We start from the raw sequence: 14663 nt of genomic DNA on the forward strand, positions 1-14663 counted from the left end.
ATTCTGATCGTATTCATATGCGCTTTTTGACTAACATGCAATCATTAGGTTTACCCTAAACCTGTTTATCTATGTTGGTTGAACATTAATGCACTAATAAAATTGCTGGTCACTTGAATTATAATCATAATTAACCCTAACTAGATTATTAATTATCTTATTAAGCGTGATTACAAGTACCAATTCCCTTTAAACATGCATAAAAGATGTGATCAAGCAATAAAAATAAATATCAAGCAACATAATAATAATTATAAAAATAATGATAATCATAATTAAAATAATCATCATAATTAAAATAATCATAATCATAATTAACATGATCATAAATTATAACAATTAAAATCATAATTAAAATAATAAAATTAATCATAATTAACATAATCGTGTTCATGTTAAAAATAAAGTATAATAATAGCAAGATCCTAGGCATGATACTAATAAGATTAATAACAAACCCTAGCATGTCACTAAGCAATAAAGATCAAAGCTTTAACCCTAACATGATACTATCATGAATATTAGGAAGAAAATAGGAAGCATCGCATGAATCGTAATAAGCATATTTGATATTATAACCTTTTCCCTAAACATGATACTATGAACTTATTGTTGTCACCCTAACATGACATTAGGAATTATAATAGCAACCTAGACATGATTTCTATATCATAATAACAATGCAACCAATTAAAGCACTTACTTGGATGTCTCGTACCTCTTTCTAATAACAAAATACACGTGTTAGTAACTTCAAGGAAAATAATAACTAAAACAATTAAATCAAACAATTGAAATAGAGATTTGGGACCAAACCCTCATAAATTAAAACCTTTCACGTCTAGGGCGAAGGCAACTTCGAACTTGGTTAGGTGTGTCTAGTGCTAATGTATGAGGAATTGTGTTTGTAAAAAGTTAGGCTTAGAAAGAGGGAGAGAATCAAGAATTTCTTGATGAGAGTTGGTGAGAATTAGAAAGAATAAGAATTGATGAGAAATGATGAATGAAAACATAATTTTAAGAGGCTATTTATAGAGAAAATCAGCCAAAAAGATAGAAAAACGAATCAGAGTTTCGACGAGAATAAAACTCGATCGCAGCGTCAAACTCGCAAGTGCCGCCAAACGCTGGACTCTAGCGCCAGACGCCAGGATTGGCGCCAGACGCTAGGCTTGGCGCCAGGCGCTGGAAAACAGTTTTTGCGGATTTTGTTTTTATCATATCTTTTGATCCAGAAGCCCAAATAAGTCATATAATATGTCGTTGGAAAGATAATGAAGTCTACTTTCCAACCCTATTAGAATCAGATTAAAATATTTTGCATATATAAAAAGATATGGTCGAAATAGTAGGACGGTGTCAGTTTTGGATAGAGTTTCATGTCTCATTCATATCTTTTTCGTTATAACTCAGATTTAATATTATAATATATCATTGGAAAGATAATTTCAAGATCTATCCAATCATATAAAATTTGGATAAAGATCATGAGTCACGAAAATAAAATCTGAATATATTTCACTTCATACAAAACAAGGATTCTCAAAAGGAGTAGTTTTATTCAATTTCAAACTCTTTAAAACATAATTATCAATCCTAACTCCATTAGGATTTAAAATAACCTTCTAGAGTATTCTAGAAGACTATAATCAATCCTAATAGCTTTAGGAATGATAAATAATAATAGGTCCTCCTCGATCTAGATCATTGGGCCGCATATTGTAGACATCTAAAAATGTCTCCCCAAAATCAAACCCGATGATGAACAACCTTTCACCGCCACTATTGATCGGATTTAATATTTAATCCCGAGAGTGCTTAAAAAATCGTATTTTATTCATATTTTTGAACAGTCCATGGATTAGTCTTGATGTTTGGTAAAAGCATAGTTTTGATTTCAGCCCAAACTTATTAATTAATTTTTAGCCCAAACCTTTTTTATTTTATTGTTTTATTATTTATTTTTGGCCCAAACCCTTTATTTATTTTTATTTAATTATTTTCTTATTTTAGCCCGAATAATAAAAAGTCAGAAAAGGCCCGAAATTATCAATCGGCACTTAAAATGCCGAAGGAAATTAGGGTTAAAAATGTATTTAAACGGAAAAACAAGCTGGAATTTCCCGCGCCACGGCAGGTACCTACCGTGTCACGGGAATCCTTTCCGTCTGACGGTGGGACTTCCCGTGACACGGGAGATCTGCCGTGACACGGGACATTCCGTGTCTTTTCCGCGTAAACCCTTAACGCGTTTTTTATCCCGTTTTCTGAAAATTTCCCGCGTCACACCAAAAATGTACCGTGTCACGGGAAAGTGAACCGTCTGACGGTGGAGCTTCCCGTGTCACGGTACAGTTTAACCGTGTCACGGGATACTTTTTTAGGGTTTTTATCATTTTAGGGTTCTGTGTGCTCCCTCAGCACATTTTCCCTATAAATACCCCCTCATTTCTGATGAACGGGGCACCGAGTAATTTTATTATTTTATTTTCTCTCTTCTATGCTTTAGCCTAAACACTAGACTACCCTTCTCTACTTCAAAATTCCTTCTTCAAGTATTCAAAGGAGTACATATTTTACTCGAGGTTCTGTCCTTAAACCAAGGCGTGAAAGGTAGAACTGTTTGAGGGTTTGGTCCCAAAATCAACTTTATTTTATTTAATTTAATTTAATCGTCGTTTTATTATTTCCTTGAAGTTACTAACTCGTTTATTATTTTGTAGTTGCAAACAAACAGAATCAAAGTAAGAGTCATGCTCCTTTTATTTTTATTATTTTTCTAACGAATTTATGTTGTTGGAATTGTGATTGAATTGGTATTAATATTAATGCTATTCTATTATTGATCACCATATTGCATGTTTAAAGGGAATATGTAATTGAAAATCACGCCTAATAAGATAATTTGGACAACCGGTTTAGGATCCTTTTAATCTTATTATTAATTGAAGTGATCACAATATTTTAGAATTATGTGTGCATTAATATTAAACCAATTTAGTTAAATAATAGTTTGGAGCGAATTGAATTATTGTTTGTATGCCTTTGAGATCACAGGAATGCTTTTCAATATAAGAATCGAGTAGAGGCCAATACGGGCGAATGTGACTCCATGACTCACTTCGTACCATCATCCCCGATCCTCCTTTCGTGGTTCCGAACCATATGGAGTTAGTAATCTCATGGATTATGAATGGGGTGTAACCTTCACGGGTCAATCGTTGTTGCCTATCGTTGTCCCTTATCGTGGTTGCCTTTTTATGATCCGTGAACGGTTTACAAGTTCCTTAAAAACTTGTTGGCGGCTCCCTACTTTTCTTGTCCCTAATCGTATTATGTCAATTCCTACTTCCTATGAGTGCCAAGAATATTCACCACATGCCTTTTTACGTAGGCGCACTTCGAGCGACGCCTACACATATAAAAACCAAATCAGGCCCAGTTTAGTATTTTGGCCATAACTTCCTCATTATTCATCGGAATTGGGCTTATAATATATCGTTGGAAAGGTCTTTTCAAATCCCATCCAACCACACCATTATTGGACCCATATCATGGACCAAACTAAACTGGAATGCACATTTTTCAAAAATAGGGTAAGAAAAAAAATATTTTCAAAAACAGAAAGAAAAGATATTTTAATAAAAACATCTTCATCACTAGACTTTTCACACTTTCGCTTTATTCGATAATCAAATGACATGAAAGGTATTCATCACTAGGTTTGGTTTTGAGGAGACACAAATGGGTGTCTACACCCCTGCTCAGTGTGAACATGCTCTGTTCCAATGACAGTTAATTTATATGCTAACTAAATATAAATATTACACTTTACACATACAGTAGATTCAATAGATAGACAACCCATTGTACTTGCAAATTGATGTATTGATCATCCACAAGCTTACTCTTTTGGGAACCCTTTAGCCCTGGAGGTCAATTGCAACTTTATGAAATTGTTAGGAAAAAAAATACTTTGCTTCATGACATTTACAATATAAGAATGGTCTTTGATTTTCAAGGGAGAATATGGTGCTTGGGCAGCTATTCTAGACCTCCTTGTTCGCTTCTTTTTCTCTCTTCCAGGTGAAGCTGAAAGCAATGGTTACCTTGTTCTCTTCTTCACTCTATAGGGTTAAAAAATAAAATGAAATGACTAATTTTTCTTAGCCCTGTAATAGCATTCAATTACATTTAGTAAGCATATATTAGTAGTATGATGACTTAATGGTGTTGGGTTTAATTTGAGAAGTGTGGAGAACGGTTCAAGGAGGCTAAGGGGGTGCATAGCTTAGGAGTTTAAGCTATGGACTAATGCTTGGTGTTAAGCAATGGTGGATGGCAAAGGGCTGACTTCAAATGAGCATATCTCAATATATAGGAATGATATTGAGATAATTCAAGGTTGGAGGTGATAAATTGTCTCAAGATCTTTCCAACGACTAGTCATAAGCTCCATTTGGTTAAGAATCAAGGGAGTTATGGATGTTTTAAGAAGAGATGTCCGCGCAATGCGAGAGTTCGACCAAATTGTAGAAAAGTTCGGTCGAACCTTGTTTTTGAGGCAGACCCTGGAGCTCTTTGATTTCTAGTGTAGGTTCAGTCGAACCTAGGAAGTGGTTTGACCGAACCACCCCAGGTTTGACCGAACTCTGGGTACGTTCAGTCGAACCATTGAGCCCCTGTTCAGCGACGCGATTTCTTTTATTTCGCTTGGGATGTAATCGTAGCCATTGATCTTCTTGCACTATATATACTCTTATTTTGTCGTTGTAGAGAGCGTAATAGGATGAGGGCAAAGATGTAGAGAGAGAAAGCTTCATGTAAACCCAAACACTTAGGGTTTTGGTGTTTGAGAGGGTGAGCTTGGGGACGGAGCTTTCATGGAGATTGAAAGCTTGTAAACTACATTGTTCTTCATCAAATTGTTACTCCATAGTAGATTGGTGGGTTTTTCTCCCAATTCTTGGGTTTCTCACGGTAAATTCTCCATGTCTCGTTTATTACTTGTTTTTCTGTCTTTATTGCTATTAATTTTCGTTAGTCGCAAACTTAGAAAGCACATACGTAATCCCTTTTCAAATGGCATGTGATCTCCCTATTTTTAAATATGAAATCCGTGTCCATTTAAGTATTCCTATCAAAAACAAATTAATATAAAAATTCTTTAAGTTTTTAGTGCATCTCCTTGATCTGTTTGTTTTCGTCATCTATAACTTGTACCATATCATGCTAAGTAAGCTTCCCTTTCTGGTCTTTCGATATGGCTTATGCCACCTCATCTGCTCCCTTGTCCATGCCAATCCAACATATGGTATACTTCCAACTTCCTCCATTGTTAAAAGCTTGCATCAATGACTATTCACACACCCAACACACAACTTTGACCATCGATATTTTCATTTACTCAAATTCTTTTTTAAAAAAGAAAACTACATGAAGTTAATACTTGTATGTAGTAGTTCGAGAATATTCCAACATTTTTCATAATAACATTTGATAATCATGTCCATACTTGTTAGTACTTAACTCATCTGTATGTTTTCTAGGTGAACTGGAATTCCCTTTCATCACATTGGTTTTAGTAATTGTTGCTCCACTTCAAGCATTGAACCTAGAGGTATCAAAAGCACACCCGACCCGACTCAATCTGAAAACGATCAGAAAAATATTCGATTCGGATTTGGACTCGCGTGGACATAACAATTTTGTATGACTTAACTTTAAAAATTGACCAGACCTGACCCGACCATATTAGACCCGATCCGATCATTCGAATTGACACCCCTAATTGAACCTAAGGTATCATAGCCTTAATATTTGATTTTAGTTTTTATTTATTTTTATTTATGACATCCCATTCACAAGTTTTACCTTTTATCATAGAGATTAATTTGTTTTATTCCCTCCGTCCCTTTTTTACATTTCTACTTTCCTTTTTGGGTGTTTCAAAATTACATTCCTCCTTTCCTTTTTTAGTAAGTATTGTTTTTCTAAATATCCCAAATTATCCCTCTTTTTCTGTTATGTAATTAATGTTCAGTCTTATTTTCTCTCTCTTACTTTCCTATTCTCACTCCTAAGGCCCTGTTTGATTCACCTTAATTTTGCTGAACTGAAATTATTTTTACTGAACTGAACTTATTTTACTGAACTGAACTTAATTTTACTGAACTGAAATTATTTTTACTGAACTTAAATTAATTTTATTGAACTGAAATTATTTTTACTGATTTTCTATTATAATTCTTCTTTAAGAAAACTGAATTATACTGAACTGAACTTATTTTTACTGAACTGAAATTATTTTTACTGAACTGAAATTAATTTTACCGAACTGAACTTATTTTAACTGAATTGAAATTATTTTTACTTAATATTATTTTTTTAAGGTGAACCAAACAGGGCCTAAATCTAGATGAATATGATTGGTTCTTAATTTTTCAATAGGAGCATGTTATTGGTCCTTTTTTTTTTTTGCAAAGGATTAACGCCATGGCATTATTAAATATTAATTTATCTTTGTTTTACTCAAAGACATCATTTAATGTTTTGTACTTCCTATTGTGTTTTTTTTATTGTTATTTGTTTTATTCTTAGTTCCTTAATTTCCATGTAATTTTACAAACATGAATGTAAAAAGGGGATGGAGGGAGTACCTTTTATTTTCCATCATATTCAATATTCATAGATTTCATACCCACATATAATTGCTTTTTTTACACCCACACAAATTCTATTTTATTTTTTTAAAAAAAAAGGCACATACTATCTAATTTCGCCATAAAAATAATTTCCAACATATCAAAAATATCTCACAAACTTTCCAAAAATACAAAGATAATTTAGACATCAATATAATCGGATCTTGTCACCTCACAAATCACATGCCATTATTTGACACACTCTCATACATCGAAGGAAGTGCCAAGTGGTTTTCACTCCCGCCATTCCGCCACCTCCTTCGCTCTTCATTCTCTTCATAAACTCATAATATATAACTTCAAAAGTTCATACACAAATATTCAGAAATTCAGAAGCAAGAAACAAAAATCATCAAACAAAAATGCAGTCACAATGTCTTTCTCTCTCCTGCTCTCTTCGTCCTTTGGCTGCCACCAAATCTCTCTCCTCTCCTCCTCTCCATCAACTCCCCCTTCTTCGCCCTTCTTCCTCCGTCACCTTTAATCCTCTCAGGTAATTTCAACCACTCTCTGAAAGGACACTTTACATATTCACTAATAATACTCCCTCCGTCACTAAAAGTTATTTTGATTTTCATGATTAACATTTACGGAGTAACTAATTGAAATCAATTATATAATAATAATAATAATATTACTTTGTAATATTAATGATTAAATTTAAAAATGTGTATAGATTATCACTGAATCAGCAAAGTCTGATGCCGAAGCAAAGGAGCCGGCGATCGTCAATGGTGGTTTATAATTCTTATTCTTCGATTGTTTCTCCTCGAAATCTTCCATTGATTTCTGCTGTTTCCACTGCGTAATCTTCTTTCTTTACTTGATTTAATTCTTTCATTTTTCAAGTTTTTTTTTTCTTTTTATAGAGGATTATTATTATTGTTATTGTTTGAAATTGGAGGATTTAAATTCATTAAATTAATTAATACTCCATAATATGTAGCAAAATCATCTGAGATTCATATTAGTGAAATTACAGGTTTTGTTTGCTGTTAAACTTAATTATTGACTAAATCTGTATGACGAGTGACCTTTTTTTTTTTTTTTTGACATGATCAATTGTAATAGTAAGGCATTGATAATAGGCTTGTTAATGTCAATTAACGAGATTTAATTTCGTAATTACTGCTAAAATAGGCAACTGCAAGTCTGCAAGACACGATTAATCTGGCAAATTTGGTTTGTCGAATTCATATTCCATCTTAAACTAATGTGTTGTCAGTAATTACTACCTCCATTAACTTTAGTTGTAATTTTGGGATATTATTTGTAAGATATAAAATATTCTAAAGTTGTAACTAAAAGTTAACGGAGGTAGTATCTTAAATGATTGAGTACTAGAGGCAGGAGAGCTTGAGAAAATTGGCTACTTTAAAAAGAAGGGAAGGTATATTTCTTTGATAAATTGGAGTGAACATAATTTTATAGCAATGACAAAACTAATAAAATACAACTGTACAAGTACTACATGGTATTTGGAGTTTCAAATACAAATACTTGAGAATTTGAAGTACTCAGTAATTTATGCAAAATCACAAACTAGTGTACGTATAGTACTACTTCGTAAATGTTAAGAGGTTGTTTGAGCTTTTATGCCTTAGAATGCAAGTATGATAAGGGGACAAGGTGTGAAGAATATATGGAGTAGAAAGATGACATAGGGGATTTGTGATATTTTGGAATGTTGTTTTTTATCATGAATTGTGTTTTGGTAATCGTAAATGGTTTCAATATTCATTTAAAAGATAGTTTCAAGCTCTACAAATAAAGTAGGTGGTAGAATTTTTGGTGGGCTAGTACTGGAATCTGCTTACAGAAAAAATAAGCTCACTGACCCGAGCCTGCCCAGTTTGAGGTAATTATGCACTATTTTAGAATGAGTTGAAATTGAGCATCCGTGGGGAGGCTAGTTCAAGGTAGCATGGGCCTAAGCGTCTAAATAGCAGACTACATGTACTCTTTAACATTCATAGGAAATGTAAATTGTCTGAAACTAGTGCATAACCTACCTCAAACTACTTATCCATTTTACCTATTCTCAATTGTAGAAATGAACCAGATTTTCCCATCAAATAGAATAATATAATGACCATGTTGTACTCGTAGGAAATGTGAAACTTATTTTTCACAGTAACACAGAGTTTTCTTGTGAATTCTGATGCTTGGTTTCTTATATATCCCCTCAGTTTGATGCATTGAACATGGTTGAAGAGTTCATTTGGTGATTGTCTGAAACATTTCTTTCTAATTTTGGCTTAATTTATATGTATATATTTCTTTCCATGGTGAATTCTGTCGCAATATGAAGTGCTCAGTCTTAAACATGTTCTGTTCCAATGATAGTTAATTTATGTGCTTCCTAAATGTATTGGTAAATAATACACAAAAGATTCAACAGTTAGACAACCCATTGTACTTACAAATTGACATATTGATCATTCCGCAAGCTTACTCTTGTGAGGACCCTTGAGCCCTAGAGGTCAATTGCAATTTTGGAAGACTTTAGAGACTTTAATTTCAAGCTGTTTTCCAATGGGTCAGATTTTTGATTTTATCTTTATGAAGTCTGATTTTGGTTTCTTTGCTGACTTGTGCTCCAGATTGTTACTATTGTTTAAAATCCTTCTTATTTTGTACACTTTTATTTGTCTGTCATACATGTTTTCTTCAATCTCAATTTTTTTCAGTGAAGAACACAATTCAATCGTTGTTTATTTTATTTGTTAGAGCACAGCTCACCTAATCATTCTATACTGTATGGTCAGAATTCTCATGTTCGTGAAGGGAACCGCAATAAATAGGTCTTTTCTTGCGCCTTTTTTTGCTTTACAGGCACCCGCTAGTGTCATCTCATGGATGCAGTAAGTTCTTGAAACTAGTCTTTCTCTGTTTTTTTTATTCACAACTTTGAACACTTGGTGTTTATTTTTGAAATTGTTTAGAAAAAACTTTCTTTGCTTCATGAATTTTACGATTTATGAATTGTCTTTAATTTTCAGGGGAGAATATGGTGCTTGGGCTGCTACTCTAGCCCTCCTTGTTCGCCTCTTCTTCTCTCTTCCAGGTGAAGGCTAAAAGCAATTGTTATCTTGTTCTCTTAAAATGAAATGACTAATTATTCTCAGCCCTGTAATAGCATCCAATTATAGTTAGTAAGCAAATGTTAGTAGTATGATGGTTCAATGGCATGTGATCTCCCTATCCCCAAATGCTGATATTTAAGTCCATTTAAGTTTCCCCATTTTCACCAAAAAAAAAATAAATAAAATAAAATATTCCCCATCAAACAAATTAATAAAAAAAATAAAAAATCTTTTTAGTTTTGAATTAATCTCCTGGATCTTTTTTGTATCGTCATCTGTAACTTGTACCATATCATGCTAAGTTGGTTTCCTTTTCTGGTCTTCCTATTTGACTTGTGCTACCCATATCCTCACCCGCTCCCTTTTCCATACCAATCCAACATATGGTATACTTCCTCTGTGTTGAAAGCTTGCATCAATTTAACTTTCATGCTTGCAACTGCACAACTTTGACCATTGATATTTTCAATTACTCATTTCTATTTAAGAAATTAAACTATAGAAAGTTGATACTACATACTACCTCCATTTCTTATTATGTGCAACAAAGGAGTATTATTTGTGATACATAAAATATTCCTTTGTTGCACATAATAAGAAGCGGAGGTGGTATATACTTTGAGAATAATCCAACATTTGATAATCATGTCCATGCTTGTTATTACCTAACTCATTTACTTTGTTTTATAGGTGAACTGGAACTCCCTTTCATCACACTGGTTTTGGTAATAGTTGCTCCACTTCGAGCAATGAACCTAAGGTATCATAGCCTTGAATCTTTGATTTTATTTATTTATTTTTTTATTATTTATGACATCCCATTCACAAGTTTTTTGATCCTTTTGTTGGCAGGGGGACACAGGCAGGCGCCATTATATCTTTAGTAATTGCAGCCTATTTGGCATTCCAGCATTTTACAAGAGCTGGAGGTCTGCAGAAATCATTTGAGCAAGGTTCTATTGTTGCAACTTTAGCCATCGTTTGTATCACCATTGTCCCATGCCTGCTATTAATTTGATTCTGGTGTAGACCAAATTTGTCGACTTGATGCTTATCATTGAAAAAAAGTTAATAATTAGGTGAGATTTGAGAGTGCATTTCAAAACTTCTGTTGTATATGCCAGACAATTGAATTTTATTGGGACTACTTTTGTTGGTATATTTTATGAAATAAAGGTTCTTTTCTCACTGTTTCTACATTTTTCATATGCAAAATATTGATTATGTCTTCCAGTCACCAAGGAAGGTAATATTCCTAATTGTTCATTGCCTATGCAACTTATCTTGTCCTTGGAGGATGGATGATACTAAACTGTAGTTGGGAGTCTTGGGACTCATTGAGAGATCCTGTGCTCTTGACTTATGGAGTGATTTGTGGAAGTCAAAGGCTAGAATCCTCATGTGGTTAATCATTTTGCAATGCTAACAAACCTTATCTAGTGCTGCTCTACCTTGCCTTTTCTTTCTGATAAGTTCTTCCCGAACCTATTATATGGTATATGCAATCTAAGGGCTTTTGTTACATGTATGGAAATCTCCTTTGATCAAGACATTTTGAGTTATTTTTTTGGTCCTTCTGTTTTAACGTTTGTGTTTACAATCTGTCTTTCTATCACAACGAGACAATATGAGTTGTTCTATGTTGCAGTACTTTTGTGTAAGTAATATTTTGAGCTGCAAGACTTTGTATCATTCATTGCTGTAAAATATAGAACATCCTAATTATTATTGCTGGTTGACATTGAACTGTAAATTTCTACAAGTATAATTTACTATAATACTGATGTAAGCCTATAGCGCAACAACTCAGCCTAACAAGAACTATGTATTATGTGAGGAGTGACGGAGTCTCCTGGCCGGCGGTAAGGAGGACCTGAAAGCTGAAAGTTCATTTGTCAAGTAGTGCCTCCTAACAAGTTCACCATGGTGCAGTGAAGCCGGCATGTACTGCTTCTTGCTGGGAAAAAGTGATTGCCTTCTGCATCTCTTCATTAATTGTTTGCTAGTAGAATGTACATAAATATGCTTGTTGAGCAAAAGAAGATAATCCACTGCTCAGAAGTTGCAGAAGCCATGTTAGGGCTTCCTGTAGGTTCTGGCCCATAAACCGATGCTCCACCGAGAGGTGGTCCTGGAAAATTTCCGAGTGATGGACTTGGTGGACTGAATGATGTTGGTGGTGAATCCATAGATGAAGTTGGGGGAGTTGTTGAAGTTGGTGGTGTTGTGCTGTAACAAGTACACAAATTACAGTTATGCTTCTGCATAAGAAATTATAAATGAATTGAAAACAACTTTTGAATGCTTACCTTGTTGATCCTTTTGATGATGAGTAGTGACAATTTCCAGTACCTGCAATAGGAAGAAGATATGGGATCATTCATTTACAGCATTGATTATCAGATATCATAAGTTGGAATGCGTGTTATTCTTTACATTTCTTTCAGGTTCTCATTTTGAAACTCATCTCTAGAAACAAAACTAGTAAGTAATGTACAGATTCTCAGATTTCACTTGTAACCTCAGATGTACACTTACTTGGATCTGTAGAGACAATCTGGGCAGTTCCTCCGAAATCACAGCTGGTTGGAGCTGGGTTTTTCTGATAATAGCTATTGTAAGCATAAGAAGCATGGTCTTTTACTGTATCTGGACTGGCACAGCTTCCTCCTGGTTGAATCGCAGAGCAGTCAGCTCCCCCATATCCACATGCATAGTCCAAACCAACTTGTAAAGCCTTTTCTGAAGCACCGGGTTTTGCTACACACCAAGATCCTCCTCCTCCTCCCCCTCCTCCTGCTCCTCCACCTGCTCCTCCGCCTCCAACACCTCCACCTGCTCCTCCGCCTCCAACACCTCCACCTCCAACACCTCCTCCGCCTCCATCTCCTCCACCTCCAGCACCTCCTCCATCTCCTCCTCCTCCTCCAAATCCTCCATCTCCTCCTCCAACTCCCCCACCTCCATCTCCTCCTCCAACTCCCCCACCTGCATCTCCTCCCCCTCCTGATGGCGGTGTAGGATTCATTGGTGTGGTCGGCGTGGTAGTTGGGGGTGTTGTTGGCATATTAGGTGGGTTTGTGGATGGTGTAAGTGGTGGGGTTGTGGTGGGAGTGGTTGTCGGTGTGGTGGGAGTTGGATTAAAAGTTGGAACATCTCCTGTATCTCCTGTTGGATTGTCAGGTGGAATGTTTGTCGGATATGTGTCGTGCATAATTGTTGTTGGATATGTTCCATGCATGATCTTTGTTGGATAAGTGTCATATATCAGGAATCGCTTTGTTACTTCAGCACTTGACCCTGAAAGCGTTTGTAAATTTGTAAGTTTTCATCAATCCTCCCTTTGACCCTTCTTAATTTCTTGGTTGAAGCTAGGAACTTGCATACAGTCATCTTAAAGGTCACCTTGAAGCATTAATATTAAGCTATCCATGATTGGTTTTGCTCGTCTCTTTATTTTAATGAAAAAAGAGATGTTTGTACAGGTTAGAAAACATATAAAATTATCTTTTCTTCTGGTTCTGCTTTCTTATATTTTGTGAAGTGGTTAGTGGTTATCCTTCTATATGACATTAAAATTTGAATCATTGTCTCCTAAAAGAAATTTATTCGTGTTCCTAGTACGAATTATCTATTCGTTTACCTGATATGACTTATCAGAAGATATTCAGTACTACAGTTTATATGAGCAACATAACTAATGAAATCAGATGAATCACCTGATAGAAGTACTAGGAAGAGAATCGGTAAGCAATGGAAACGCACGGAAACCATCTTCTTGAGCTCTCCGGTAAATTCCCCAATCTGAAAGATATTTGGCTAAGTTGGTTAAACTTATAAGAATGGTGCAACAGCAGCAGGGGCGGCAGCAACAGCAGCAGAAGCACGAGCAGCAGAGTCTTACGAAATAATGGAAACCGTAATGATGTTTGTGCAAAGGGGAGTATGGCATACTCGGCGTCATTTATTATAAGGTGTGCAGTGAGAATATTGATGGAATCCAGTGCTTTTCCTAGCTGAAAAAGGGAGAGAAAGGAGAAGAGGAAAGGAATATAAGCAAAACTTGAAAGAGGAGGCAATTGTATTAGTTGGGAATTTGGAAATCACAAGCTAAGTTAAGGTGGCATAAAAGATTGAAAAAGGTACTCAAGAATAAAAAGAGAAGAGAAAAAAAGATTGATCTGTTGGGATTTCTTATGTTTCTTTGGGTTGTTTTCATGTAAACTTGACATACATGTTTTAGTTCTTCTGCCAACTTTATCTCTTTTTTCATAGGACTAAACCAAAAGGTAAAATATTGTATAAATCCTATCCGTCTATATTTAGAAGATTGTTCCATTTGTAATTTTGCTCGGTCTCTGATGCAATACTATTCTGAGTAATTTATATTACCAAAAACAATTACTTCGCATAAATTATACTCTCTCTATTCTTTATTGTTCTACTCACTTTTTATTTAAAGTTGTTTTTTATGCTCTGCTCACTTTGCTTTATTCTTTTAAGTTTTTATGCATATTCATTTTACCATCTTACCCCTTCAACCCCATAATAATTACACATTTCCATACTCTCTCGACAATCTTTTGGGAACGGAGGAAATATTTTTTTTTTCTCTAAATATAGAGTAGGAGATGGTCAAAAACAGGCATTGTCAGCTGCAAAATGGCAAAGTGGTACAAAAAATAAGTTTTGTTTAATGCTACTTTAGGAGTATATATACGAAATGTCTAAAGTGGCGACAATACTTTTGTAAAATGTACAACATATACAAGAAGAGAAGCGATTCCTCTTTGTTCTACAGTTTTCAGTTGTTTTTTCTGAATGGATCTGCCAATTCTACTTGCTACTGCAATCGTAGCATACACTCTAATTT

The 14663-nt window shown here is 34.7% G+C and overlaps 2 protein-coding genes across 2 annotated transcripts; one reads left to right on the forward strand and one right to left on the reverse strand.

The window, feature by feature from the left end:
- Positions 1–6787: 6787 nt before the first annotated feature.
- Positions 6788–10989, forward strand: LOC110690122 (cold-regulated 413 inner membrane protein 2, chloroplastic-like). The gene is made up of 6 exons (XM_021866950.1): positions 6788–7197; positions 7381–7509; positions 9473–9568; positions 9707–9771; positions 10481–10550; positions 10643–10989. The coding sequence occupies exons 1-6, from the start codon at positions 7067–7069 to the stop codon at positions 10806–10808; spliced, it is 657 nt and encodes a 218-aa protein (XP_021722642.1). The 5' UTR covers positions 6788–7066; the 3' UTR covers positions 10809–10989.
- Positions 10990–11448: 459 nt separating this feature from the next.
- On the reverse strand, positions 11449–14169 carry LOC110690130 (loricrin-like). The gene is made up of 5 exons (XM_021866959.1): positions 13510–14169; positions 12653–13090; positions 12329–12586; positions 12100–12142; positions 11449–12019 (listed from the first exon to the last, which is right to left on the reverse strand). Exons 1-5 carry the CDS (start codon positions 13562–13564, stop codon positions 11782–11784), a joined length of 1032 nt encoding a protein of 343 aa, XP_021722651.1. The 5' UTR covers positions 13565–14169; the 3' UTR covers positions 11449–11781.
- Positions 14170–14663: the final 494 nt, after the last annotated feature.

The sequence above is a fragment of the Chenopodium quinoa genome, unplaced genomic scaffold (genome assembly GCF_001683475.1).
Source record: "Chenopodium quinoa cultivar QQ74 unplaced genomic scaffold, ASM168347v1, whole genome shotgun sequence".
NCBI lineage: Eukaryota > Viridiplantae > Streptophyta > Magnoliopsida > Caryophyllales > Amaranthaceae > Chenopodium > Chenopodium quinoa.